General features: G+C 35.7%; 2 protein-coding genes across 3 annotated transcripts; one reads left to right on the forward strand and one right to left on the reverse strand.

The window, feature by feature from the left end:
• Nucleotides 1-1,717: 1,717 nt before the first annotated feature.
• On the forward strand, nucleotides 1,718-18,888 carry LOC105039512 (bifunctional aspartokinase/homoserine dehydrogenase 1, chloroplastic). 2 transcript variants are annotated; one of them, XM_073246644.1, is made up of 19 exons: nucleotides 1,718-1,965; nucleotides 2,368-2,433; nucleotides 2,938-3,005; nucleotides 3,641-4,015; nucleotides 6,783-6,871; nucleotides 6,959-7,262; nucleotides 7,607-7,659; nucleotides 7,751-7,803; nucleotides 8,960-9,047; nucleotides 9,126-9,239; nucleotides 12,824-12,922; nucleotides 13,072-13,266; nucleotides 14,476-14,558; nucleotides 16,336-16,561; nucleotides 17,409-17,554; nucleotides 17,781-17,916; nucleotides 18,141-18,224; nucleotides 18,301-18,393; nucleotides 18,480-18,888. In XM_073246644.1, exons 1-19 carry the CDS (start codon nucleotides 1,862-1,864, stop codon nucleotides 18,723-18,725), a joined length of 2,622 nt encoding a protein of 873 aa, XP_073102745.1. In that variant the 5' UTR covers nucleotides 1,718-1,861; the 3' UTR covers nucleotides 18,726-18,888. The 2 variants fall into 2 exon arrangements, with proteins under 2 accessions (XP_073102745.1, XP_010913984.1); XM_010915682.4 differs by having other exon boundaries at nucleotides 1,752-1,965; nucleotides 7,751-7,965.
• A 7,195-nt stretch (nucleotides 18,889-26,083) lies between these two features.
• Nucleotides 26,084-27,655, reverse strand: LOC105039513 (putative 4-hydroxy-4-methyl-2-oxoglutarate aldolase 3). Its single transcript, XM_010915683.4, has 2 exons — nucleotides 27,516-27,655; nucleotides 26,084-26,854 (listed from the first exon to the last, which is right to left on the reverse strand). The coding sequence occupies exon 2, from the start codon at nucleotides 26,852-26,854 to the stop codon at nucleotides 26,354-26,356; it is 501 nt and encodes a 166-aa protein (XP_010913985.1). The 5' UTR covers nucleotides 27,516-27,655; the 3' UTR covers nucleotides 26,084-26,353.
• Nucleotides 27,656-27,658: the final 3 nt, after the last annotated feature.

Consider the following 27,658-nt stretch of genomic DNA (forward strand, 5'->3'; position numbering starts at 1 on the left):
TATATTTTATAAAAATATATTTATTATTTATATAATATATTATAAATAAAATATTATTATATTTATTAATATATTAATAATTAGTATATTCTATAAAAATATATTTACTAGTACTATAAATTATTAATCCTATAAAAATATATTAATTGTTATTATAGATTAATATTTTTATTTACACTTATAATATATTATTTATTAATATAAATATTTATATTGATTTAAAAAATAAGATAAATAGAAGTAATATATTAAATATTTTTTTAATATATAAATATAAAGTACAATAAGATTTTTTTATTTTAATTTAAAATTATTATTGAATTATAATATGATAATAATATGATTAATAACATATTATAATATAATTATATCATAAATATCATATATAATATCATATATAATATAATATCATATATATAATATTAATATAATATATTAACAGTATATTGATGTATCATTTTTTTTTATTAGAGTGAGGATATTCTTGTCCTTATATTTTAGTCCAAGATCATTGCATGGGGGTGATCTTGGATTCCCAATCTCGAGGATGGATATCACATCACTGGATTAGGGGGTAATTTGAAAAGTAAAAATGATTTAAAATTATTGCTACGTGGGATCACCATAGCGCAACCAAATACAACGATCTCATCATCTCCACCCATATCACCTTTGATCTTAGATGGATCATCCTATCGAAACACCTCCCGAAAGTGTTTAGTATGGAGTGATCCACCCAAGATCAAAGGTGATATAGATGGAAGTGATTAGTTGTATCATAATACTCCTATATAACAGTGATTTCAAATCATCTCGACTCCTCAAATCATCTCCCAATTCAGTGATAGGATGCCTATTCTCAAGGTCGAAAATCCAAAATCAACTTTAGGCAGCGATCTTAAGCCAAGATATAAGGATAAAAATATCCCTCAATCTAGCAAAAAATTAATATATTAATATATCATCAATATATTATATAAATATTATATATAATATTATATTATTTTTAATATTATATATTATATATTATAATATATATTATATTATAATATATTATTAACTATATTATCATCATATTATGATTCAATAATAATTTTAAATTAGAGTAAAAATATCTTATCATACTTTATATTTATATAATAAAAATATTTAATATATTATTTCTATTTGTCTTATTTTTCTAATCAAAACAAATATTTAAATTAATAAATAATATACTATAAGTATAAATAAAAATATTAATTATATAATAATAATTATATATTTTTATAGGTTTATTAATTTATAGGACTAATAAATATGTTTTTATAAAATCTATTAATTATTAATATATTTATAAATATGGTAATATTTTATTTAAAATATATTATATATGATTATTAAATATATTTTTATGGAATACATTATGGTTAGTTTTTGTATTATATAACCAATAATTTTAGATTTTTTTAAAATATTAAATAAATTATTTATAGATATTCGAAGATTTTTGATCATCGGGTCATGATCATCAAATATAATAATTTTAGATTATTGATGATTAGATCACTATAAAATTTAAATCACTGATAATCTTAGGCCACCGTGGTGACCCAATTAATCACCAACGCTGCCTTACTTTATTTTAGGGGCATTTATGGGCTTGGCTTTTAATCGGCTTGGAATCTTGAGCACGTGCTGAGATCTAGTGTTCGCTGTTCCAGACCGCGCAGCTAAATATCACCATTCCAGGTTTAGGAGGCTTACACGTCCGTGGCCGGAGCCTAGCAGGCAAGGGGTTTTAGTTCTTCGCTCTCTTTTCACCCGTTGCCGCTCGGCTCTCCTCTCGGAAGCCGCCACCACACCATTCCCCGGCTTAGAGATGAGGTCCCTCGCGATCTCCAACCCGTGCCCCTCCTCCACCCTCCGCCGCTCGTCTCCGCTCTACTCCGACGGTCCCTCTCCGCCGCCTCTTCTTCCCATCAGGTTCGGCTTTCCTTCCTCCAGAACTGTTCTTGGATTCCAATTCTACGTCGAATTTTAGTATATACTACAAGATATGTCCAAGTTATCGCTTCAAACTAGTTCTTGTTATTCGTGAGCATCAATAATCGAAGACTACGTGTGGGTTTTGGTCCTGAGTTCTTTCTGGTTCCTTTTGTTGTTGAAAACTTGAATCTTGATTGGTATAATGGCATTTGATCCATGTGATTTGGATTCGTGTCACTTTGAACCCATTTCTTGCGATTCCTAAGCACCGAATATCAATGATCGTCGGTGGATTCTAGTTTTTCGGTTCTTTGTTATTCGTTTTAGTGCTCATATTTCGAATCTTGATTCGTACTTTCGTGTTCATTGATGTGATTTGGATGCATGTGGGTAATGCAGCGGTGCTCTTTTGCAAGGTCGCAATGGCGGAAAAACCAGAGGTTGGCATTTTGGCGGTGCTCTTAGGTGAGTAATTTCTCTCTGCTCGTATTGTTAAAAGGCTGTATATTTAGTGCCTTTTTATTTGCTAAAAAATTATAAAACTTTTTGTGAACGGTATAAAGTTCTGGAAAACCACCAAATTCTTATTTTGATTTTTTCCTCATTTTCTTGGGTTTGTGAGTGAGTCGGACTAATCAAGTACATCTCTAATCTGTGTCCTTTGTAAGTTCACGGTCAATCTGCACGGTATTCTTGAATTTTTTTTTAAAGGCCCTTTTTGTGAACGTTATGGAGTATTTTACTTTCAAGGTAACCCCTTCTTTCTTTCTGACTTATTTGGGTGTTATTATGTGTTGACTTGTAGGTGCTAAACAATCTAGTCATTTCTTGATGAGGAATGTGTTCTTTACCACAAAATATGGCTTAGATAGTAAATAAGTGATCCACAATCTAAGTTGTTGCTTTTGTTTCTTCAGAAGTACACAACATCAAATTTGTTTAGTTGATCTGCCTTTACTGCTGTTTCAGGATAGATTGTGCTTCAGAAAGCATAAGAAAGGATGGATCCAATAACCGTATCTTTGCTTCTATTGCAGGTATTTGTAATCTTAGCTGAATAATTCCAAACTAATGTTTGTGATTTCATGTAGCTCTTTCGTCCTTGATCAAAGCCACTAAACCTTAACATTATCCCAATATTTGGTTTTTGGCTTTCTGAATACTTTTGTTTTTCCATCCTATGAAAGGCTATATCTGATATCTCTGCCAACCTTTCCAGTTCTTTCTTGCAACTTTATTTTTAGTTTCTTTAGCCTTCTTACTATCATTCTTTATCGCCCCCACCTTTTTTTTTTGCTAAACATATTTTAAATACTCAACAAGCTAGGCCTCCTTAAATAGCTCTCCTTCTTTTTATATATATACTATTATTGATTTCAAAGCTAACCTTTCCTTTTAACCAAGCAGTTAGGTGCTTCTAAGTACCAGTTTGTACTGCAGAAAAAATACTGTGTTTGCCTGGTATGAGCATAGTACAGTTGGTATTTACCTCTATCTTCTTGTGCATACTGATCTATGTCAACCTGTGCTGGTGCATTTCGGTCACTGCCCCCCAAACCCCTCCACACAAGGCCTGCATGCAGTGAAAACGTATCTTTACTATTCAGTTTTGCATATAGCCTTTTATTAATTAACATTAATTACTCATTTTTACCTTTTCTGTTCTTGACAGATGTTTCGGTTGAACAGTCTGTTGAAAATGCTCATTTTCCTAAAGGTGACATGTGGTCTGTCCATAAATTTGGTGGGACATGTATGGGAACCCCCAAAAGAATTCAGAATGTTGCAGACATAGTCCTGAATGATTCATCAGAGAGAAAGTTGGTAGTAGTTTCTGCAATGTCAAAAGTGACAGACATGATGTATGACCTTGTATACAAGGCTCAGTCAAGGGATGATTCTTATGTGTCAGCAATTGATAATGTTTTTGAAAAGCACATGTTAGCAGCAAAGGACCTCCTTGATGGAGAGGATCTGACTAGATTCTTATCTCAGTTGCAAATTGACATCAGTAACCTAAAAGCAATGCTTCGTGCCATCTACATAGGTTCCAAATCATCCAACTTTTTTTTTTTTTTAAAGTTTCTTTTAACAAAGTCCTGCTGCTAAATTTTCTGCATTTTTGAGTAATCTGTTGAATCCCTTTTTCAGTTCCTACTCCATGTTCTTCATGGTCTTCAAAATGCATGGGTCATTTAAAATCAGAACATGATATGCTAATCTGTGGTCTGTTTTGTTTTTCTTCCATTGATCTTCCAGTTCTATGACTCTTGGTAGTACTTATCCTGAGATCTGGCGGTCTGAATTTCTCAATGCTGAATTTTTATTCTTGGATTACTTTTTTAAGTTTCATTCATGTTGTCTTATTCCTTTGAATGTTGACACTGTCATTTCTTAAACATATCACCCTTAAGATGCAAAATGCTTTATATTGTTTTACATATCTGCAACTTCTCTATGTGTAACACTGTGATTTTGTTGAATGCCAACAACGAGCCCAATAGGATTGATTCAAATACAGGTGATACTTTTTATACATAAATCACATACCAAATCCTATCAAATGAAAACAATTGCACGAGATTGACATGAAGCTCGTGCAGGAAAGACCTTAATTTTTGGAAGTTGTGATAGATACATGTTAGTTGAGTGCACACACATCCACGCATTTACATGTGTGCAGTTGCATACATGCGTATTTACATAATACACTTAGATACATGACTAGTGCATCATATCTTCACTTCACTTGCAAACCTTGCTTGAGGAGATAGAATGGCTGAAAATCAACATACCTAACTAGAGACGGGTAAAAACTAGAGAGAAAAGGTACCACGGTGTGAGTGTTTGATATAATTCATATCACCTGAGATGAAAAACATCTCTTAACAGTTTGGTCATGAGTGTAGGCAATTGAGATCAATCGGAGAGGAAGGAAGATGAACACACTTCATGCATGAAGGGTCGATGCTCAAATCAAGTGCATGGATGACATAGACTATGTGACATGGAATAGGTGTTTATCCACACTTTTTATTGATGTTTAATTCTTTCCCTTATAAAAGACAATAATTTTGTTAAGTTTGTCAAGCAATTACATAGAGAGAATATGCATGTGCAATTGATTGTTTGATCAAGCGAAGAGAGAAAATATGCATGGAGATGGAAGGATGTGGGATTGTGTGGTAGGTTTCACATGGTGACTACCAACTACCATGGTTGACCTCACAAAGTAGATCATGTTGGGGGCTTATGTGCAAGATATGATTTAGTTGCAGATTGCTGTGAACTTTTACATGCCTATTGATGGGGCATCCAGTGACCCTATGAAATGTGTTTGCCTCTACTTTCATGCAAAAGCCATTCACAAGGGGTTGTTGGATGCTCCATCAGGTGGTTGTAGCGCAGCTGCAGATTTGCAAATTGCTCCAAACTAAACTGCATCTACGCATGTCTGCATGGGTGTGCACATATATGTGCACACATATGCAAGCACTAACTACACATCTTTCATTTTGATTATTGGTTCGACAAATTTCAAGGGTAAAGAGGCAGCACCTCAAAACCTTTTAACTTTGTAAGTCTATTGCAAAAGGAAACTAACTGAACTTCCACTGCTTTATGTTGTAACATCCCATGAATGGCATGAGATTTGCCCAAGAGGATGCTTTTAAGGATCACTATATACATTTTCTTTCTATCTACATCACTTGTGTCTTTTTTGTCCACAACCTTCTCCATGCAATGTGTATGAAACTTGATCTGATGGCTCTTTTCTTAGGTATTATTTGATTGACCTGCGGCTTGTTGCATTTCTTTTTCACCATATCTTGTAATTCACACATTCACATATAAATCTAACTTGTGCATTATTTAGACTATCACCTTAAAATATTTTCCATTGAATATCTAGGATACCTTTTTGTTTGCACTTTCCAGGGTATTTATGTGTAGGGCTTCTCGTTCGGATTTTTTCAAGGGTGCATTTGGTTCGTGACTGGAATCAGAATGTTTGGAATGGGAATTGGAATGGCCATATCCTCCAGCATGTTTGCTTTGTGACTGAAATTGGAATTGGAAGGGGATTTGAATACTAGAAGAGTAGGGATTAGGGCATTCCTATTCCCCTCAAAAAAAAAAAAAAAAAAGGCTGAATGGGAGTCACTCCTTCCCATTTCTATTCTAGAGTCCAACTCCTCCCAATCAAACATACCCCAACATTATCCATCTTATGGCAAGGTGGTTTTATTGTTGCACCAAAAGTCTATAAAAAATTTCTCTGACTTCTATTACCTTCATTAGAAAATGTTTGGCACATTGAATTGTGAATTGTACTTATGCATCATGTCATTTATCAGTTTGTTTTGATTCTAAAGGCCATGATGTTTCCTAGCACTGCTGCAAATTGTTGCTGATTTAATTTGGTTTAAGGTTGGGGTAGAAAAGTTAGAACAAACATGGCAATAAAGGTGTGTGGAAAATGCCCAAAGCTCATACAAGGGAACAGACTTTGAGTCTATAAAAGATTTGGTGCCTCTAGTTGAACTATGACAATTCAGGAGCACCATTTGGGTTCTACTGGGTGGTTTTATTCCAGCACTTCTGTTCCCTTCCAACCCCTTTTGTAGTCCTGTTCAAAAAGCAGATAGTCCATGATCTTTGCTTCTGACCTTTTTCTCCAAGTTACCAACACTGTCCATCATTTGTTGTACATATCCATGCATATTTCTAACATGATTGTTTCTTTAAGCCTTGTTTTTTTTTTTTTTTTTTTTATTGATGATTCTTCCTGACATTCATAACAAATTTTGCAGCTGGTCATGCTACGGAATCTTTTTCTGACTTTGTTGTTGGTCATGGAGAGTTATGGTCTGCTCAGATGTTGTCATATGCTATAAAGAAGGTTTGCTAGGCTTACAACAATGTCAGCCACCTATTCTACAGAACTTCAAGATTACCTTTTAATAGGATCTTTATCTCTATGGTGCAGTCTGGAAGGCCTTGCAGTTGGATGGATACACGGGATGTCCTTATTGTTAATCCCACTGGTTCTAATCAAGTGGATCCTGACTATTTAGAATCTGAGAAGAGACTTGAGAAGTGGTTTGCTCAATGTCCAGCTGATACAATAATTGCCACTGGCTTCATTGCCAGTACACCCCAAAACATTCCAACAACTTTGAAAAGAGATGGAAGTGATTTCTCAGCAGCCATACTGGGTGCACTTGTAAGGGCTTGCCAAGTCACTATCTGGACTGACGTTGATGGTGTATTCAGTGCAGATCCCCGAAAAGGTTTCATCTTACTCTTAATTGTATATTATTTCTTTATGTTAATGTGCATAAGTAATATTAATTCAAAATATAAATCACATTTAGATTCATATTGGATGATCATTATAAATGTGTACATTTTTACAAGTCATATATATCAGATATGTTTCAGTACCCCATTTTAGAAGCATCCACAAGTAAGACAAAAATTTCAACAAGCAGCTTATATATTTTATTTTACATATCAAAGAATGGATGCTTGAAAAACTGGTTTAAAACTTTAAATAGTAGATACTTGCATATCAATTACTGAAATACGTAATAATGAGTACATGTCAGTGCTGAAGAATTCTTTCTATTTGCAGTTGGTGAGGCTGTGATATTGAGAACATTGTCTTATCAGGAGGCCTGGGAAATGGTCAGCTCCATTTTCTTTTGTTATTTGTTGAAACAACTTGCCTTTTGTGCTAGAAATACTTTGTAACTTGAAACTTTGCTTATTTTTGCAGTCATATTTTGGGGCAAATGTTTTGCATCCACGAACCATCATTCCAGTAATGAGGCATGGCATTCCCATTGTGATTAGAAATATTTTCAATCTTTCTGCTCCTGGAACAATGATTTGCCAACAACCTGTGAATGAAAATGGCGATAAAAAGAGCTTGGAGTCTGTTGTCAAAGCATTTGCTACCATAGATAATTTGGCTCTTATTAATGTTGAGGGGTGAGGTTTTTTATGATACATACAAACATGCATGCATGCACACACATGCATACATACATATACATATGTATACATATATCTACGAACACACACACATACACACGTATATAGACACGTATATATGTATCTCTATATACATTTATATGTATCTGTATACGTACATATATACATACATGTATATATGTATACGTATATGTACATATACATATGTAAGCATGCATACATACATGCATGCATGTATCTATACATGTATATATCTATGCATGTATATATATATGTGTGTGTGTGCGCGCGCGCGCGCACTCACACATATATATATGTATGTATGTATGTATGTACATATGCATGCAAAACATGCATACACACACACACACACACATATATATATGGATGTACACCCGCACGCGTGCACATACACACATATATATATGTATGTATGTACATATGCATGCAAAACATGCATACACACACACACACACATATATATGTATGTATGTATGTACATATGCATGCAAAACATGCATATATACATACATGCAGACACACACACACACACACATATATATATATCTATGTATACACATATATAGATATACATACATACATGCATACATATATATATATACATATATATGTATCTATGTATACACATATATAGATATACATATGTAAGCATACATACATACATGCATGCATGCTTATGTACGTATGTACTTATGTATGTATACTTACATATGTGTGTGTGTGTTTGTATGTACGTATATACATACACATCTGTATGTATGTATGTGTGTGTGCGTGTATATATGTATATGTATGTATGTAAATATATATGGATGGATGGATGGATGGATGTATGTATGTATGTATAGATGTATACATAAGTATATATATATATATAGATGTACATATGTATGTATACATATATGTATATATACATACATGTATATATATACATAAATGTATGTATTCAGTTTAGCTTATTGTTATGCAGAACTGGAATGGCTGGTGTTCCTGGTACAGCCAGTGCTATCTTTAGTACTGTGAAAGATGTGGGAGCTAATGTTATCATGATATCTCAGGTATCTGCTAACTTTTCTGTTTGCCTATCTGGGTCTGTGTTATTTATCATCTTCTTGCTAATTATTAGTTTGACTCAGGCTAGCAGCGAGCATTCCATTTGTTTTGCTGTGCCCGAAAATGAAGTCAAAGCTGTTTCTGCAGCCTTACAATCCAGATTCCGCCAAGCTTTGGATGCAGGGAGGCTTTCTCAGGTAAATAATTTCCTTTTCTTCCACCTCAGACGTGTGCTTGAAGTCCTTTATGTATGTCACCACATAAGCGTCTGTTACTGGAAACCCTTTTATCAAATGCAGTTGTATGGTGGAGTCTGAATGGATACCCCACACAGTTCTTGCTTGTGATAGGCCCTTCTAATGAACTTGATGGTGTACCTGCTATATAAATCAATATTTTTCATGCCTTGTTTGTATCATTTTTCTATGAGAGTCAATTGATGCTGTATTCTGAATAATTTGTTAAAAAGGGGAGACCAACAGGAAGATTATTTATGAAGTGTATATTCTTGGACATTCTCATAATTAAAAAGTTATAGGCAGGGTAAATGATACTTTGCTAGTTTGCTTCACCTTAATCTTTAAGTGGAAGAGCCCTTCACACTTTTGCGAGTTTGCACCAATTGTTGTGTTGACCTTGCCTCTCATTAGACTCACTTTTGGGTCTACTTTCTCGAGTTGATGTAGCTCTTTAATCTCATTCATGTTGAGGTATCTCCTTAACCTCATTCACGTTGAGGACCATCTTCCCTTTTTCTTCAGATCCTCCTTGGTCTTCTTTCCTTATGGCTACAGCTTATGTTATATCTTCTAGCACTTCTATTGCTATGTCAACTATCCCATAGTGATCGTAGTGATCCTTCTAAGTTTGGTTGGCTTGCTTCTTGTTCTACTCCCCTTTCTAACCTGGCTTGTTGCCACTTTTCATTGGCTTGTCATCTTTCTCACCTTTCCTTAGCTTGTTCTTCTCCTTTATTCCCATGACCTTCATGTTTGCTTTGCTAATGTCTTCAACTTTAAGAGCTTCAGCTCTTTGGAGATCTCGGACATACTTCATGAAGACTATGTGATCATCAATGGAGATCCCGAGGGAAATAGCTTGCTTATAGAACTTAGTGGTGTAGTTTTGGATGAATTGATTATACTTCTATCCCAAGTCTTTCCATATGATCCACTGATCTTTTTGATTGATTGGATGAAATTGCTTCTTGATCAGATTCTTGAATTTGCTCCATGCTAGACTAGAGACATTCTTTCTCATGTACAAATTCCATTAGGTAAGGGCATAATTGGAAAGCTTGAGATAGGTAAGATCTATTTTATGGATTCTAGTGTATGTATAGATAGTGAATAGGTCTCTAACTAGTTAGAATTGGTCTAACTAGTTATCAAGATTCTTTGTATTGATAGCTCCAACTTATAAAGGGACTCAATTGGAGCTTTGACTTTGAAAGGTTGAATAGGGAGATTTTGAGTACTTGTAGATTGCTCATTCTCTTCACTTGACGGTTGGTCCTTGTATCTAGACATTGGAAACAACTTTGCTACAAGAGTTGTTGATGCTTGAGTTGAAGGCATCATGAGTTGAGATACAATCTTGGTTAGTTGGATAAGCTTCTTCTCTAATTATATGAGATATCCCTTCATATCATCACCCATCAAGGTAGAAGTAACAGTTATACTCATCTTTGTCCTTCGATGAACCTCAAGCACTGATAATGGTTCTCTCGTCTATTTATGCTGCCTCAAAGTCTAAGTCATAAATTTGAGCCTCCCAAATTAGAAGACGACAACTCTACTACCAACTTGATCCAATCAAGGAGAAGGAAAAAATTCCTTCAATCCTCTCAATTCAAGCCTCTTAAAAATATATTTTAAAAAAGGTGAAATTATGGTTGAGGTTATCTTTTCGTTCATTAAGGATGATAAAATTGAATTACAAGATCTCTGTTTGTATTAGTGAGTTCTACCCTTGCGCAATCTGTGCTGGATGGATTCCTCTCCTAGTTAAAAGAGGTTATAAATTTTCCAAATTAAACATGACTATTGGAAATAGTCATGAAAAAGCTAAATTCCTGTAGAAATAGATCTCGATTGCTATGTCACCTTTGTTTTTAGCCATGCCGCCTAATTCTTTTTGAATTAAGAGATTTATTTGGTCGAAGTGTTTTCCAAAAAGAGAATTTTTTACTTTGATCAGCGCTTTTCGAGACCTAAGTGATGGAATTTGCCTTGGTCACTAGGTGCTCCAAACTCTTTAAATGTAGGTACATGCCATAGAGCTCAAAAAGTTATCTAATTTTTTGAAAAAGGCAGCTTACGCAGGCATTTTACGGGTTAGTTAGGGCCTTCAAAAGTTTGGCACAAAATCTGGTTTTTTGATATGGCTGTATCTCACTCCTGGACCAGTCCAGAGCTACCTGTAGTGGCTTAGTGGTCCATATTGGGTCTAGTGATTCTCTTGGATCACTCTCTCCCTCTCTTCCTCTCCCCCTCCAATATCTTCCCTACCATGGCTTAGATGTGATGCCTATAGTGAGCCTATTCACCCTCAATGTTTCTTGCCTCAACACCTTCCAGTTGCTTAGAACACCCACAATGACCTTACCGAACTTGTCTCCACTGTCACCAGCAGCCTCGATGCCCTCAATCTCCCGACCTAGCCACTGGTAGGACATTGGCCTCCCTCTTTCCTTTCCTCTCTCCATCTCTCAAAATTTGTGGGTAGAACTCTGGATTGGGAAAACCTTGTATGGGATGGTTATTTTGCTCGTGTCGTGTCAATATGGTAGTATCCTATTGGTACCGAATTGATGCTTGACTGTTACAGGTTACAATACTAGCTCAGCCAACCTTGCACAGAAGTCTCAAACTCCCGATAAACTTTTCTTTTGTGCGTCTTTTTCTTTTGGGAGGTGTGTGCATGTGCTCTCTTTTTTTTTTTTTTTTTCAGTTGGGGGGGGGCGCGGGGTTGGGTTGCGGAGGAGGGGTATATAGAGTGACAAGTAATCATGATAATTCTTGTACTTAGGAAAAAAAAATATGTACTCCCTCTGTTTGCGCTTTAACCAGTTTATGCATATCTCAAGAAAATCCTGTCTTAATGCTTCAGTTTTATGTTCATTTTTTTTTATGCTCCTCCTTGTTGAGGCATTTTATAAATCTAGATGCTGAATGTTTTCAGATATTAGATTGTTAGGTTTTCTTGTTTTGAAAAAACATATTGCATTTTTATTGGGGAAATCTCGTGTCCTGGAAAAGAAAGTGAAATATTTTCGTTGCAAAGTCAAATGCAAAATTACGTCAACTGGGCGATATCAAATAACCTGGTCTACTGTGAGAGTTATAAGCATGTTAAACGAGTTGCAATTATTCCTGTAATAAGGTTGAAAGTTAAAGATGGTTATTTTGCAATTTAAATAGAGATGAACGGGTCAAATTGGTAGGTCATAACTAAAGGTTTATCTCAAGCACAGTTTCTTCAATATGGATGTTCCAGTTTAAGGGACAATATTAAAAGTTATGAGCTAAATTAGATGTACCTGATCTTTCAAAAGTCAAAATTCTCTGCTAATCTGCTGGGTCAATTTTTCATGTAAAGTGCAATCAGTTGGTTTGGGTTTATATATCTAACAGACCATGTAATCAAGCATTTGTAAGTGACAAATTATAATGAGTTCTCTAATGTATTCCTGACCATCAATTAATGGCACTATGCTCTCCACTTTATTTGTTCTTCTTCTTCATTTATTTCAACTTTATTCTGGCTAAACTCGCTTCAGGTTGAGGTTATTCCAAATTGTAGCATTTTGGCTGCAGTTGGCCAGAGAATGGCAAGTACTCCTGGAGTTAGTGCAACTCTTTTTGATGCACTGGCAAAGGTATTTGATATAATATATCAACAAACACTATTTATAAAATGACCTGATTTTTATTTCATAGAATTTTGTAATCATCATTTGACCTGATTTTTAGTAGTTAGTATGTTCCTAGATTTTGTTAGTGTTTTCTGATTATGGTTATCTTTCAGGCTAACATAAATGTACGTGCTATAGCTCAAGGTTGCAGTGAGTTCAATATTACTGTGGTGCTGAAGCAAGAAGATTGTGTACGGGCTCTAAGGGCTGCTCACTCAAGATTCTATCTCTCTAGAACAACGTTAGCTGTGGGAATCATTGGACCAGGCTTGATAGGAGGCACACTGCTTGACCAGCTAAGGGATCAGGTCTTGGAAAAGTTGGATTACATATTCCTGATTACGTCTTCTATAAACTTTAGGCCTAAATTTGTTCTGTTAGACTATAACTCTCTATAGCTTTCTATTGCATATTATTGATGTAATTTTCAAGTTGATGAATGTGATTTGTGGGGCATGATGATACATCGTTTCACTGTCTTTCTTTTCTTTTTGATTGTTCAGACTTTGTAGAACCACCATGTCATGAATTTATATCACTTACATTTTTCCTTCAAAACTGTAAATATTTTAATCACAGTACAATTACAAGATTACTCTGGTTTTTAAATTTACCTGATATTTCCTTGACATCACCAAATTGAGTAGTCTACTTACGTCTGCTTTAGCATTTGCTGTGTACTGCTCTTGTCAGTTAATTCTTTATGATCCAATAGCCTGGCTGGCTACCTCTTTTGCTAGATGATATATTTAGAGCTAAGTGTTGGATAGTATCCAATCATTTTTGTTTCCATCGACTATTAGCACAATTGGGACTATATGCTTGTACTCCTTAACATCTCAGCATGAGTATCTGTATTCATTGGGTGCTGGTTTGGTACAGTACGAGGTTATATTACATTATTACCAACACAATGGTAGTTGGTGGCAGATAGTATCTGTAAGAACGATGTTCTAAGTCTGGTTCCCCACCGGTCCAGTACAATACAGCTATTATGGACCAGTAGTTAAAGCATTGTTCTGTCGTTTCTTGACGTCACTGGGTTCAAAGTTTAATTGATTAGTTTACTGAAAGAGGTGCCAGCTTTTGCAAATTTCATGGTGTTGGTTCATTCTTTTTCCTTCCTTGGTGGCTAAATACAGAATTCAAACATTAACTGAAATTCAATTATTTTAATACTTCAGCCAACAACAGCTACAGCACTCTGTTTTATTAAACTAATCATCAGATCATTGTCCTCCAGGATATTTCTAAAGAACCACACTTTACAATTCATCCCTCATGCTTTCTTATCAGGCTTAACTTCTTGTATTTCTGTATACACACATTGCTTAACTATATTCTTCTATCATACACATATCATTGAGGTTAATAATGTCATATTTTAATAAATGCACTTATTTCCGACTTCTTATATCATTATCTAATGCATCTAAAATTCACAGCAACATTGATGAATTTGCCTTTTTTAAATGAAAATTCATGTTCACATGGAAGTTATGTATGTTACTTTGCAGGCAGCAAATCTAAATGAAGAGTTTAATATTGATTTGCGGGTTATGGGAATCATTGGCTCGAGGACAATGGTTTTGAGCGATACGTAAGCTACTGTTATTGGGTGAATTTATGTTCTCCTTTCAAGTTTCTAATTTAGCAGTACTGCAATTGAAGCATGAAAACTAAAATTTCATCATTTCAACAACATTTTAATGCATGTGGTGTGTTTCACATTATTGCTTGCACATTCTTCATTTTGTCCTGAACTCTGAAGAATCAGTCACCAGCAATTTTTGCTAACTGATGTTTTGCATGATTGATCCTTCATGTCTCTGTAAATTTTGAGGTCAAAATCTTATTCTTCATTCTTGTTAACTTTTGTATGAATGTAATGCTTACATCAATGTTTAGCATTTACTGTACCCCCTTTGTTGGGTATACTTGTGTCTTTGGTTTTTAGTTTAAATAGTGATGTTTTAGCAGTCTTGAAGTTTGTTGATAGTAAGAAAAAAGGCTATAAGTAACCTGTCAGAAGTAGAAAATATGCAGTAAGTGGAGTAAAAGAATTGGCAATATGTGGAATGTTCTTAGAAAGTGGATGCTTGCTATGTTTAAGTAAAATATATGAAATATAGTCTTGTAGCAAAGGCTACAGTGATGCTCTTCATGACTCATTGAGTTCATGAGCTACCACCTGACAACGTCAGCTTTACCCACATTGCAGAACACAAGTTTCTAGCTATCAGTACAACTTTTTTAATCTTACCCTCAATCCCCACAATCATGGTGATGGTGCGGCAATTTGTCCTGGTTTGATTTCCCCCAACTGCGTATGTACTCTTCCAATGATCTTGGTGGTTTTGCTCTCCTCTTTATTAGGGTTAAGATGAACTACATATTCCCTGCAGTGTACTTGATAAACCAAATGAATTGATAACAGGTTTTCTCCACTTCAAGGATATGTCTGCCAACTACTGTGGTATTTGTCTATCTAAAATGATTATGTCCACATGTTTGCTTTCAATAGCACCCATTCCTTCGAAGATAGCCCACTTGATATTCTTTTTGATGCCAGGAAATGCCAACACATGACTCATCATACTCATCTGATTAACTTTACTTTCCTATGAGTAACAATTAACAGCATCATAGAGAATGGTACTAGAGCCAAAATGCCTGTAACTCCTTTAGCCACATCAACCCTTCATCGTGAAAATTGCTTTGCCATGTCTTGATTAGGAGCAGAGTAGGAAACAAAAGGAGCAGAATTCCGCTTTGCAAATCCCATCTGATTTTGTCAGGGTCTTTTAATTCCTTTTTTATGCCTTGCGTGTATTGATAACTCAATCTGAGAGATGCATGAGTGTCATATATGTTTAATTGTGAAGAAATATATTTGAGTAATACGTAAGTAGTGTTTGCAGAACACTGCATATTTTCATGCTCGCTTATTTTTGAGTATTTTGATTTTTTTTTTAAAGGTCGGCAGATTTTACTTTAATATAAATTATTTTCTAACCCTCAATATTGGGGTTATCAGAGCTGTATTTAGTTTGACTTCTCATGTCATTGTTATAGTAACTTTCTTGTTAGCTATGATGTTCAGAATGTTGATTGCTTACTACTAAAATTTCAACCAGACAGCTCTTGCACTTTGACTTGTTTTAACTGAGGCTCTTACTCTTAGAACTTAGCTTTTCTCCGTCTGCTATACAATATATATTACTAACTGATGTAGTGATATGTCATTGCCTTGGTTTAAAATTTCTCCTTCAATGTTTCCCTCGATTTTGTGTCAATGGTCGGTTCACGCAAAGCAAGTTTCGCTGCCATGCATATTATATTGATCTTCTAACCCTTTTTTCTGTTGCTTGGTACAGAGGAATAGACCTAACCAGATGGAGAGAACTTCATAAAGAGAAATCAGAAGCAGCTGACCTAGACAAATTTGCTCAGCATGTGCATGGAAATCATTTTTTCCCAAATACAGTTCTGGTAGATTGCACAGCAGATACAAATGTTGCAAACCGTTACTATGATTGGTTACACAAAGGAATTCATGTTATTACACCAAACAAAAAGGCAAATTCAGGGCCACTTGATCGGGTAATTATATTCTTTGGATGGACCCAACTTGCTTCTAATTTATTTCCAGTGATATCTGTAAGATATATTATATTTTAATCTTTACCCTTTTATTTTAATTATTTATCCTGTTGGCTTTGTTGGTTATCCTGCCTATGTTGTATTTCTGCAGTCCAATATAGTCATCAATGAACAGATCAATCCCTTGTGCTACAAAAATATTTACTTCAATGTATTCATGAAGGTTCGTTGTCTCGGTACTGGGCCCCGTACTAGTGCCAATCTATTACTGTGTCGGTATGGGGCTTGTTTGATGTATCAAATGTCGATAGACCCCCTCATACCATATACCGGTACTAAGCCGGTATGGTACCGGTATTTGCCCGGTCCAGTATGATATAGCAAACCTTGATATTCATTATGATGCAAAGCTCCCCATGACACTATCCAACTGACTAGACTGACTCCTTCCTTGTTTTTATATGTTTCGTAACACCCATGTCTATTTTAAACCAAGTTGGTAGCTGCACCGGTACCTTAAAGTAGCCTTTGATTTATAGAATATATCCATTTCTTACCTTACTACATTGTTGAAATAATATTAGCTTCAAGAACTAATGACTTGGGGAAATTAGCATCTTGAGTAGATAGATATGTTAGCACTCGAATCTATTGAGGCTTGAAAGACTTGAGCACTTTACCATTGAATCCCAGTTAAATTACCATTCTAATAATTTCCCCCCTTACATCTTGTCAAAGATTTCATAATAAAAATGAAATAGATTGAGTTTTTGGCAACCCAAATATTCTGTCTAATGTTTTGCTTTCCCTTGTGGAACCCTCTCTAACATGCATTCTCAATTTATAGTATCTGAAGTTGAGGAAACTACAACGGCTTTCTTATACACACTATTTCTATGAAGCAACTGTTGGTGCTGGTCTCCCAATCATTAGCACTTTGCAGGGTCTCCTTGAAACTGGTGATAAGATTCTGCGTATTGAGGGCATTTTCAGGTCAGTTTGCCCAACATGTATCTGATCCGGGTCATGAGAAGAACATTTATATTTAGTTTTAAATCATATTATATGAAGATATGCTGAATGACCCATTTGATGAAGTGGTGGACGAGAAGATACTGGCTTTCTATCTTTATGTTTGATAACTGTGACCCAAACAAAACTCATGAAGCCTTCTAATTTGCTGATCCCATTATTTTCTTAATTACTGACGATATTGCAGTGGAACATTGAGTTATATTTTCAACAATTTCAAAGGAACACGATCTTTCAGTGAAGTGGTGGCTGAAGCAAAGATGGCTGGATATACAGAGCCTGACCCAAGAGATGATCTATCTGGAACAGATGTTGCTAGAAAGGTGAGGATATATGTGGATTAGTCTATGAGAAAGTTTGCTTTAGTGATATTGTTGAACCTGCACACACCTCCCTCCAAACAGACCCCCAAAAAGAAGAGACAGACGACCTCAAAAATGTTCTTAACATCTTTGCTCTATTCTCAGGACTTGATGAGTTTACCATGTGAATTAGTATTCCTGGCCTCTGTCGCTTCATCTATGAAATAAAGCTATTTTTGCTGCAGGTCATTATCCTTGCAAGAGAGTCAGGTTTAAAGCTCGAGCTGTCTGATATACCGGTCCAAAGCCTGGTACCAGAGCCATTAAGAGTAAGAACATGTAATTTATGCTATAATACTCTCTAACAGGTGAATGTACGCTGCTAAAGATATAGTTAATCTGTAGGCATGTTCATCGGCAGAGGAATACATGCAGCAACTACCAAACTTTGATGAGGACATGACAAAGGAACGAAATGATGCTGAGGCTGCAGGAGAGGTTAGTAACTTAGTACCCCCATTCCCCTTGTTGGAAATATGTTATCAAGTTTCTTGGATGATTTAGGAGTTTTATTTGATCTGAAGGTGTTGAGGTATGTGGGGGTTGTCGATATGGTTAATGAGAAAGGAATGGTGGAGCTAAGGAGATACAAGAGGGAGCACCCGTTTGCACAGCTATCAGGCTCTGATAATATCATAGCTTTCACCACCACAAGATACAACAAACAGCCTCTGATTGTCCGTGGACCAGGGGCTGGTGCAGAAGTTACAGCTGGTGGAATTTTCAGTGATATATTGCGGTTGGCTTCTTATCTGGGCGCTCCATCGTAAGAACCTTGTTGTGATCTTATGAATATTTTTCATGTTGTTTCCAAGGTCCTTTACCATGTCATTTGAAATCTGTAGTAAGCAAAGCATGCACAAGGTCATAATGTTCTAATTTATACTTCAGCTACATTAATTTATGCGGTGAAGGGAAAATTTTCTGTTGAAATATTTAATCATCAGCTAAATGCTGTTTGGTAATGTTCCTTAAGTAGGCTTTCCAACGAAAGATATCCATATAAAAGATTTGAGCTGGTATAATCAAATTGAGCTGGCAGCATCAAGGGCATGGGATGTAAATGGTTTAGGTCTGTGGGCCAAATTTGACATTGATCTGGATTCGTCATTGTGTGAGTCTTATTATGAATAATGGTTTTCGGGGTTGAATTTAGGGGTGTTACCCGGCCGAGCCGAGCCAGAGCTTTGACCGGCTCGATTTGGCTCGGCTCGGTTCTTTTTTGAGCTGGCTCGAAGTTTGGCTTGGGCTCGACAAGCCTATAAGAATCTGACTCGCGCTTGGGTCGAGAGTGAAATGGGGTGGTTTGGGTTCAGCTCAAAAAATCAAATCGAGCTGAACCTTTACTGAGTTGAGTCGACCTTGTTAAGAATAATTAATATTTAAAAATAAAAAATATAAAAAAGAACAACATTACAAATTATAGTTAAAAATAAAAAATTTTAAATAAATTATACTGGAAAGTGTTTCAAATCTTGAGTGCATTAATATTTGATAGAAAAGTGCTCGTTGCATATTAATGTTTGATAGAAAATTAAAAAAAAAATATAAGATGCACATCATTTCATTAGTCTTCATAAAAATTTAATTTCTTCATATTTTTATCAATTTATAAAATTAAAAAAAAAATTTGTTTGGACCAACAAATATACTGCCACAACTCTAATTAAAATGTAATATCAATGTGAAAGATCACATACACTAATAATATTACATCACAAGGATGTAGTTTTCATGGGAGACTAATAACAATAGGTTCCTTTTCAATCCGCAAAAGGTGAAAAAAAAAAGATTAGATCAAATTTTTAAAAATTTAAATTTAAATTTAAATTTTATTTATTCAAAATCAAAATTAATCTTTGTTTTCTTCTTCAAGAGCACACGTAAGCCAATCTCCCCCACAAGTTAATGTTTGTACCATTAATGGTGCCAATAAGGCCCTATAAGTATCAATGAATCTGGTGCCAGTACTAAAGATTTTTTCGGAAGCTACAGTAATTATGGAAATCGCTAAAATATTTGCTGTCATTCTAGATAATACAGGATATTGAAACTGATTTGCCTTCCACTAGTTTAATACACAATGAACTAGAATCTTCTTCACATACATACAACTGTTCGTCTAAAAACACATCCAATTCAGATTTATTGACTTGAGTGGATACACGTGACTTAACAAATTGTGTCACCCGCTGAAAATCTTTTGCATAAGAGGAAGCCATTCGGGTGGAAGAAGATACATCTTAAGCACTAACTTCACCACTTATTTGCAAACTAGGTGAAGCACCATATCATTGTGCATACTCATTAAAAATTTCTTTCAAAGCTCTCTCCACTAAATTCTCTGTTGAATATCTTCACTAAAATATAATTGAGGGACCCTATACTCCATAAAAACCTTTTTGGCTCTAGGATCTAAAATTGCAGCTATAGCCATCACTAAATTACACTCCCCCCAATATCTATCAAACTTTTCTTTTATGGCATGGACCATGTTTCTAATGAAATCATTTTTATCATCGACTTTGCCATCCAGTACTTCTTTCACCTGAGAAACTTCAGTCAGAAATAAATTAGCTATAGGATCGTCACTACCTGAGATGATTTTGGTAGCATCAACAACAGGTTCAAGAATGCTACTAATAGCTGCAACTCTATCCAAATCACCATCACTTGGGCAACATAAATAACCAGAATCTCTCTCTTGAAATCTAAGGAAGACATCCCTAAACTTGACAGCTATAGATAACATCTCATATGCAGATTTCCAACGAGTTTTAGAATCCAAAATAAGCTTTCGATCAGGTATTTATAGCTGCTGTGCTATCTTACGAAAAGTCACCTATTTACTTTCACTTTGATTCAGATAAGTCACACTATCACGGACATTTTCAATGACTTTCTGTATCAAAGAAAGACCGTCTTGAATCAAAAGATTAAAGATGTGGGCGCAACGTCGCACATGAAGCAACTTTTCCTGAGCTACCATAAGACTAGCTCTAGAAAACATATCCTTCAACAACCCAATCGCTGTGTCATTAGCAAAAGCATTGTCAACTGATATTGAGAAGAATTTTTTCTCAATTCCCCATTCCTTCACGCACTTGTGTAAGCAATCTGCAATGCTTATGCCATGATGAGGAGGAGGTATGTGAACAAAGCTAAGGACTCTTTTCTACAACTTCCAATTCTGATCTATAAAATGAGCAGTGACAACCATATATCCAATCTTTTGGGCCTTAGACCTCCACAAGTCTGTTGCCAAACTAATTTTGTTGATAGTCCTCAACAAGTTCTTCAATTTCTTTTTCTCATTCTCATATATTAGCACGCAGTCTTTCTTCACAGTATGGCGACTTATCGCCTGATAATGTGGGTTTGAAACCTTCATTATCAAATTAAAGCCATCCTCGTCAGCAATGATAAAAGAATGTTCATTTATCATCACCCACTTGGCTATAGCGTCTCTCATTTTGGCATGGTCATACTTACCATTTATCATGCATAAACCAAATGCACTTGAAACCTCAACCGAAGAAGAAGCCATCTGGAAGTTCAAAATTTTCTGCTTTTTACTTCCAGCTCTATTTGCAATGGCATGTTGCATACACCTCTTCAAATGTCTACTCAAATGAGAGGTAGGTCCACCAATAGAGGGAGAAAGCTTTGATTTACAATGAACACACTATGCCTTCAAAGACTTATCAGGCAACTCTATCACTTTGTAGTCCTTCCACACATCGGATCTTTTCTTCTTAGTCTTTTTTCCAATCGGATTGTCAGACTCAGGTCCCTCCCCATCTGTTTTACCTCCTAGCATCCTCTTCGTTACAACATACTTCATCATAAGCTATACTATCATGGGGTAAATTGGATGTATCCACACCATCATTACCATCATAAGAGTCCTCGAATGAATTAAATGGAACACTACCCAACAAATCATCAATAAGAGATGACATCCCTGGAAAACAAATACAAAAAAAATTTACCGTATAACATAGAAATCTTTTTATACTATTCATATGCTCCAGGCAAACACGGTTCAAATAAACTGACTAACATTTTAGAAAACAGAATATTTTCGTCCCATTCCTTTTATTCAATTGAAGGTGATTTTTAGAGGCCTTCAAGAATATTGTCTGTGCTGTCCGCATAGCTGAGAGACAATAGGAACGCAAAAATAGAGAACACATTACCATAAGATTCTGCATACGAAGCAAAGGGATACCGTAGCCTAAAATTAACAGTTAGATTCATAGAAGAAAAGGCTTCAAGAAGGATAACCTCAGCTTCAAAATGGTGGGAAATACAACACTGAAATTTCTAGCTCATACTAGTAAAAACCCATTAGCCAGAAAGAAACACTATCAAACAAGATACTTTCACAAATTTAGTCAATCAACCTGGTCTTGTAAGTTGTAACTGGGCGGTAAAATCCTAAACCCCGTTCTCCCCGGGTCTCCCAAGTCCAAACAACCAAATGAGTATTAAGAACAATATCCAATAACTCATTCTAGCAACAATGCAATTTCTTCCTACATGCAATACCCACAAGCCAAAAGAAGATGAAAATGCATAAAGTCAAAAAAAAAAAAAAATCCAAATACTATTACCACCAACAGCAAGGTTGATGTCAAGAGGAGAGGCCAAAGGAACTTGTAGCACCGAAAAAATGGCTCCTTGGGAGGCTTGAGCAACGGAGATCGACAAGGAGAGGGGAAGCAGGGACGGTGCTAGACGAAGGCGACGGTGGTGGCGTAGCTGGGATGGGTGATGGCATGAGGATTCGATGATAATATACAAGGGGAGGGGGAAGTATACCAGACGAGAAGGGAAGCAGGGACAGATCATGGGCAAAGGGAGGGAATGGGACCATGGCGGCACAGTTGGGACAGGCGACGGTGCGGTGGAGGGTGGGTTGAGGAGCTGCTGGCTGAAAATGAGAAGGGAGGCAGAGGGAAGAGAAGGCAGAGACAGGAGGCAACCGCTGGCCGCTACGGGTTGAAATCAGAAAGGGAGGATGTTGAGGATTTTAGGATTGACAAAACGACGTCATTTTGCTATCGAGCCGCCGAGCTGAGCCGAGCCGAGTCTCAATCTTATCGGTCCGAGTTTGATCCATTAAACCTAAACGAGTCTTGGCTCGGATTCGGATTCGGATTTGGCTTAACTGACCTTGAGCCGAGCTTTTAATGAGCTGAGCTCGAGTCGAGCCTGAGCCGGTTTGTTTGTTAACGACCCTGAGGCTGATGCCAGTTTGATAAATACAGGTGATGTAGATTTACATGTTAGTTAAATATAAAAATTTATATTCATTTTATTATAAAAAAATATAATCATATAAATATAAATTAGATATTAAAAATATAAATATAAATATAGATATAAGTCAGATAATTAAATTTGATAATCACAATCAAAAATATTAACAAGTGAATGATAATATGTTAATATGATTATATATTTTCATTAAAACTTTATAAATGTTATATAAAATTAAATATGGTGACAAATGAAATTGAATATTTGGATATAAATCGATAGATTGTCCATCCATATCTATATCCATTTTTTTTGATAATCGGATGTTTAGATTTTTATTCATATATGAATAGATTTGGATGTAAAAATGGATCTGGATGGATATTGTCCTGCCCACTTTCACTCTTGATAGTTTTGGATAATTATTTGCTAGGCCTTAGCTTATTTGCATGTTGACACTGCTTTTGCCCCTTGATTAAAAAAATAATAAAAAAAATTACTCACGGTCGCGTTGGAGTTCTTAATACATCTCAAATACGGGCTGGTTCATGGTAAGGTTAATTCAGCAAAAAGAGAAATTCTTTGTGCATTGCGGGTGGTAGATGTGAGCATAGTTCAATTTGGACCGATTTTATGCTCAAATCTAAATCGAACCAGTCCTAAACAGTTTGGTATTTTTAAAAATAAAATCAGTCCAATAGAAGATTGAAACCAAACTAAACCAATATGATTTAAACGGTCTGGTTTGATTTAGTTTACCGATTTATATTATTATTATTATTTTTTGTGATTCATGAAGATTTATTTTCTTTTTCATATAAGAGCATCATCAAAAAAAATTATCAAATAAAATAATTTAAATTGACATAAGATATTATCACTCAATAAAATAAAATTTTTAAACAAACACCATCATTAAGGATTAAGATAAAAAACTCCAACACATTACAAAAAAAATAAACAATTTAGTAAGTAAGTTATTTATGATTTAAGGCTAATCAACACAAAATCAAATTGATAAACAATACCATAAATTTAAAATTTTTTTTAATATATTAATACTCTAATATAAAACAATCTAATCAAAATAAAGTTATTTTATTAAAATCGATTCGGTTTGGTTTGAGAACGATTTTATTTACTAACAAAAATGAACCAATCTAAATCTATTTTTTATGCGTCAAAAACTAACCAAACCAAACTAAATAAAATTTTAAACCAAACCAAACCGCAGGTTTGGTTCGGTTTCACTAGTTTGATTGGTTCAGGATCGATTTTTGCTCACCCTTAGTGGGTGGTATAGAAAATCCAATATGAAGTGCACCACCTCATCCGATTGATCCACGTAGTCACTTTTCAACGCGTATTTAATGCCTGCAGATCAGCTTTTTCGTTTAAAAATTTTGTATGACGAAAATATCTTTATCTTTTGAAAAAAATTATGACATTCTGTGGCGTAATATAGTCCAAAATATCATAATATGGCCCAAGATATCATAATATGAGAGAAGTATTTTTGTCTAACCACTTTCTAACGCGTATTTAGTGCTTGTAGATCGATTTTTTTCATTTGAAAATTTTGAATAATGAAAATATTTTTATTTTTAAAAAAAATTATGATATTTTAGACATATTATGAATATAAAATATCATAATATCGTCACAGGATGTCATATTTTTTTTAAAGGATGAAGATATTTTCATCATACAAAATTTTTAAACGAAAAAATTGACATACTGATATTAAATGCACATTGAAAAGTATTGACTAAATAGATCAATCGACGAGATAGTGCACTCCACATCAGATTTTCTACACCATCTGTGGTGCACAAAGAATTTCGCTTAGCAAGAAAGTTCCTGCCGGCCCATATTGTTTCAGATACCTTCTGGGCATGAATTCTGGGGATCACAGAGCTCTAAACGGCAGAATGCCTACTAATTCACCTCCTGACGTGATAGTTGCGGTTTATTACATGGATTTTTTGGATAAAAAATATAGCTAACGACAACAAATCCGAATGATCGTGCTAGCTCAGGACCTGTTTTAAGTTTGGAAATGGAGCAGCTTTGACATCTGCGCAAAAGGTGATCCAATGGTCAATGTCATGAAAGAAGGTCCATCATTCTTTCATGCGAAAGATGCAGCCCCTGCACTAGAAGCGGAATAGCTTGAACGGTGATGCAATAAATTGGCCCATTGACCTTCTATTCGAGGCCCTTTAAATACTCGGGAGCATCGTCCTATCCAGATACTATAACAGCTTTATAGACCCATGCATAATCCATCAAAATTTAATAATTCATTTGCGTCAACGCTGTTAAATTCTTTTGCACTAGAGCCAGCGCTGCATCCTCACCATGTCTATCTCCTGTACACTCCAAAAACATTCCAAATGGTTTCCTTTGTCCAGAGACGGCCCTGGGGCAAATCAAACTGAACGACCGCCCCAAGCTTAGACCTTGATGTTCCAATAAGGTGTAAAGATGACTTTCTACAATATTATAATAAAAAAAATAATTAAATAGATTAATGATAAATTTTATACATTACTTAACGAATATATCTATAGAAAATTATTGCACGTAGATTAATTTTTTAATGATAATTAATATTTAAAGTATGTTAATTTTTAATAGAGAAGGTCCATTTTTTTATTTAGCCCTAGGTCTAAAAAATATCAGGACCGACCTTGCTTTTGTCCTTCCTGCCACCCCTCCTACCTTCGTGGCTCCATTCTTGAATTGAGTAACGTGGCTGCTTCATAAACCATCCTGCAGCATGCCAGCTGCTGTCCGTACAATCAAAGACCTATAGCATGAGCCACGAGTGGAGTTTTATGCAGGTTCAAGTAGAAGAATCTCACAGACAAGCACCGGAAAACGGTCCCTGAATATAAGTCATCATGTACACAATATGAAGATTGGGAATATGTTTCATGAGACAAAATTTAAGGTTTCCTGCATCTCAAGAACACAATCTTCACTTTTGAGTCACTACACTTTGGAATCACGACAACAATGGATAAATCGCCCTTGCAGTCTCACTCAATATTCTTGGCGCAATAAAGAAAGTGAACAAATTGTTCTTATTAGGGATACCTTTGATTTGGTTGAGCCACAGTAGTAGTAGTCACACGGACAACTCTGACTTGGAAATGAGGATGCCATCTCTATCAGCATATAGCCACTCTCCTTCATGGATTACCGTATCACCAATGTTGACCGGCACGTGCTTCTCACCAAGCCCCTTCTTGTTTGATTTTATGGGATTGGACCCCAAAGCTCTAACTCCAATGCCACAGCCGTTGATCTCATCAACATCTCTGATGCAACCATTCACAAGGATACCAGCCCAACCCATATTCTGGGCCAGCAATCCCAGGTTCCCTCCGACCAGGGCGCATCTCGTACTCCCCCCGCCATCCACAACTAAAACCCTTCCATCCCCCGGATTCTCGAGTATTTCCCTGACCAACACGTTGTCCTCGAACACCTTGAGCGTGACGATGGGGCCGGAGAAGGCTCGGCATTGGCCATAGATTTGGAAGATTGGCGGAAGAACTCGCAGTTCCCCTTCTGAAAGAAGGGATGGGTTCGCATCGCAAAGTTCAGCAGTTGCTGAAGAAGCCATCTGCAGGGGAGAAGGGTCAAATACAATCATGGAACTTTGTCTTTTATGATATAGTTGAGAATCTGAATTCAAAACAGCATATCAAGGAAATAAAAGAACAAAATAGCTGTAGTCCAAGAAGAATACTCATTTTCATACAAATATGTTGAAGATAATTAAATATTCTGTGTTTCAAAGAGACCCTTTGGCTCTATCTTCTTCTCTTTTTTCTTTTTTTTTTTAATAATAAATAAAAGTAAAAAATAAAAATTTTTATTCAGGGTTTCCAGAAGAAAAATCATCGCATGCAAGAAGAATAGCATGACAACCGATTCATGTTGCGGCAATTATCATCAGAACATTAAACTCACTAGCTGTCTCATTGTCCCAAGCGCAAGGATGTCATTAATTAGAACATGAACAAAACAGTAAAGGTGCTAATGTTCTCCATTTTATCACAAATCCATCTGAAATTGCAATTTTAATCCGCACTTGGAAATTCAGAAAACATGATATAACGTAAAAACATGGGCATAGGATCCCGCACAAGATCCGACGATAACAAAAAGAAATCACAATTAACATCAGGAAGCGATTTTCGTAGGCAAAACATCAGACAGTGGAGCTGCAGGAACAAACCCCGCTGCATTCAGCACGGGGAAGTCGCGATTTTGAGACATACCTCGGAATAGCAAACCGACCAACGAAGAGCAAACGATGGGGTCTATCCGGAATTCCTGTGATCCGAAATACAAAACCATCAAAGTTTGTTGTTGTTTTTTGTGCCCATTTGGGGGAGGGGGAAGGGATGAGGTAGAGGCGGTA

The sequence above is a fragment of the Elaeis guineensis genome, chromosome 1 (genome assembly GCF_000442705.2).
Source record: "Elaeis guineensis isolate ETL-2024a chromosome 1, EG11, whole genome shotgun sequence".
Classification (NCBI taxonomy): domain Eukaryota; kingdom Viridiplantae; phylum Streptophyta; class Magnoliopsida; order Arecales; family Arecaceae; genus Elaeis; species Elaeis guineensis.

Coding starts and splice junctions, on each gene's coding strand:
- LOC105039512 (XM_010915682.4), top strand. CDS start 1,862: ATGAGGTCCCTCGCGATCTCCAACCCGTGCCCCTCCTCCACCCTCCGC. Junction 3,006..3,640: donor TATCTTTGCTTCTATTGCAG/GTATTTGTAATC, acceptor TGTTCTTGACAG/ATGTTTCGGTTGAACAGTCT. Junction 17,917..18,140: donor GAACAGATGTTGCTAGAAAG/GTGAGGATATAT, acceptor TTTTTGCTGCAG/GTCATTATCCTTGCAAGAGA.
- LOC105039513 (XM_010915683.4), bottom strand. CDS start 26,854: ATGGCTTCTTCAGCAACTGCTGAACTTTGCGATGCGAACCCATCCCTT.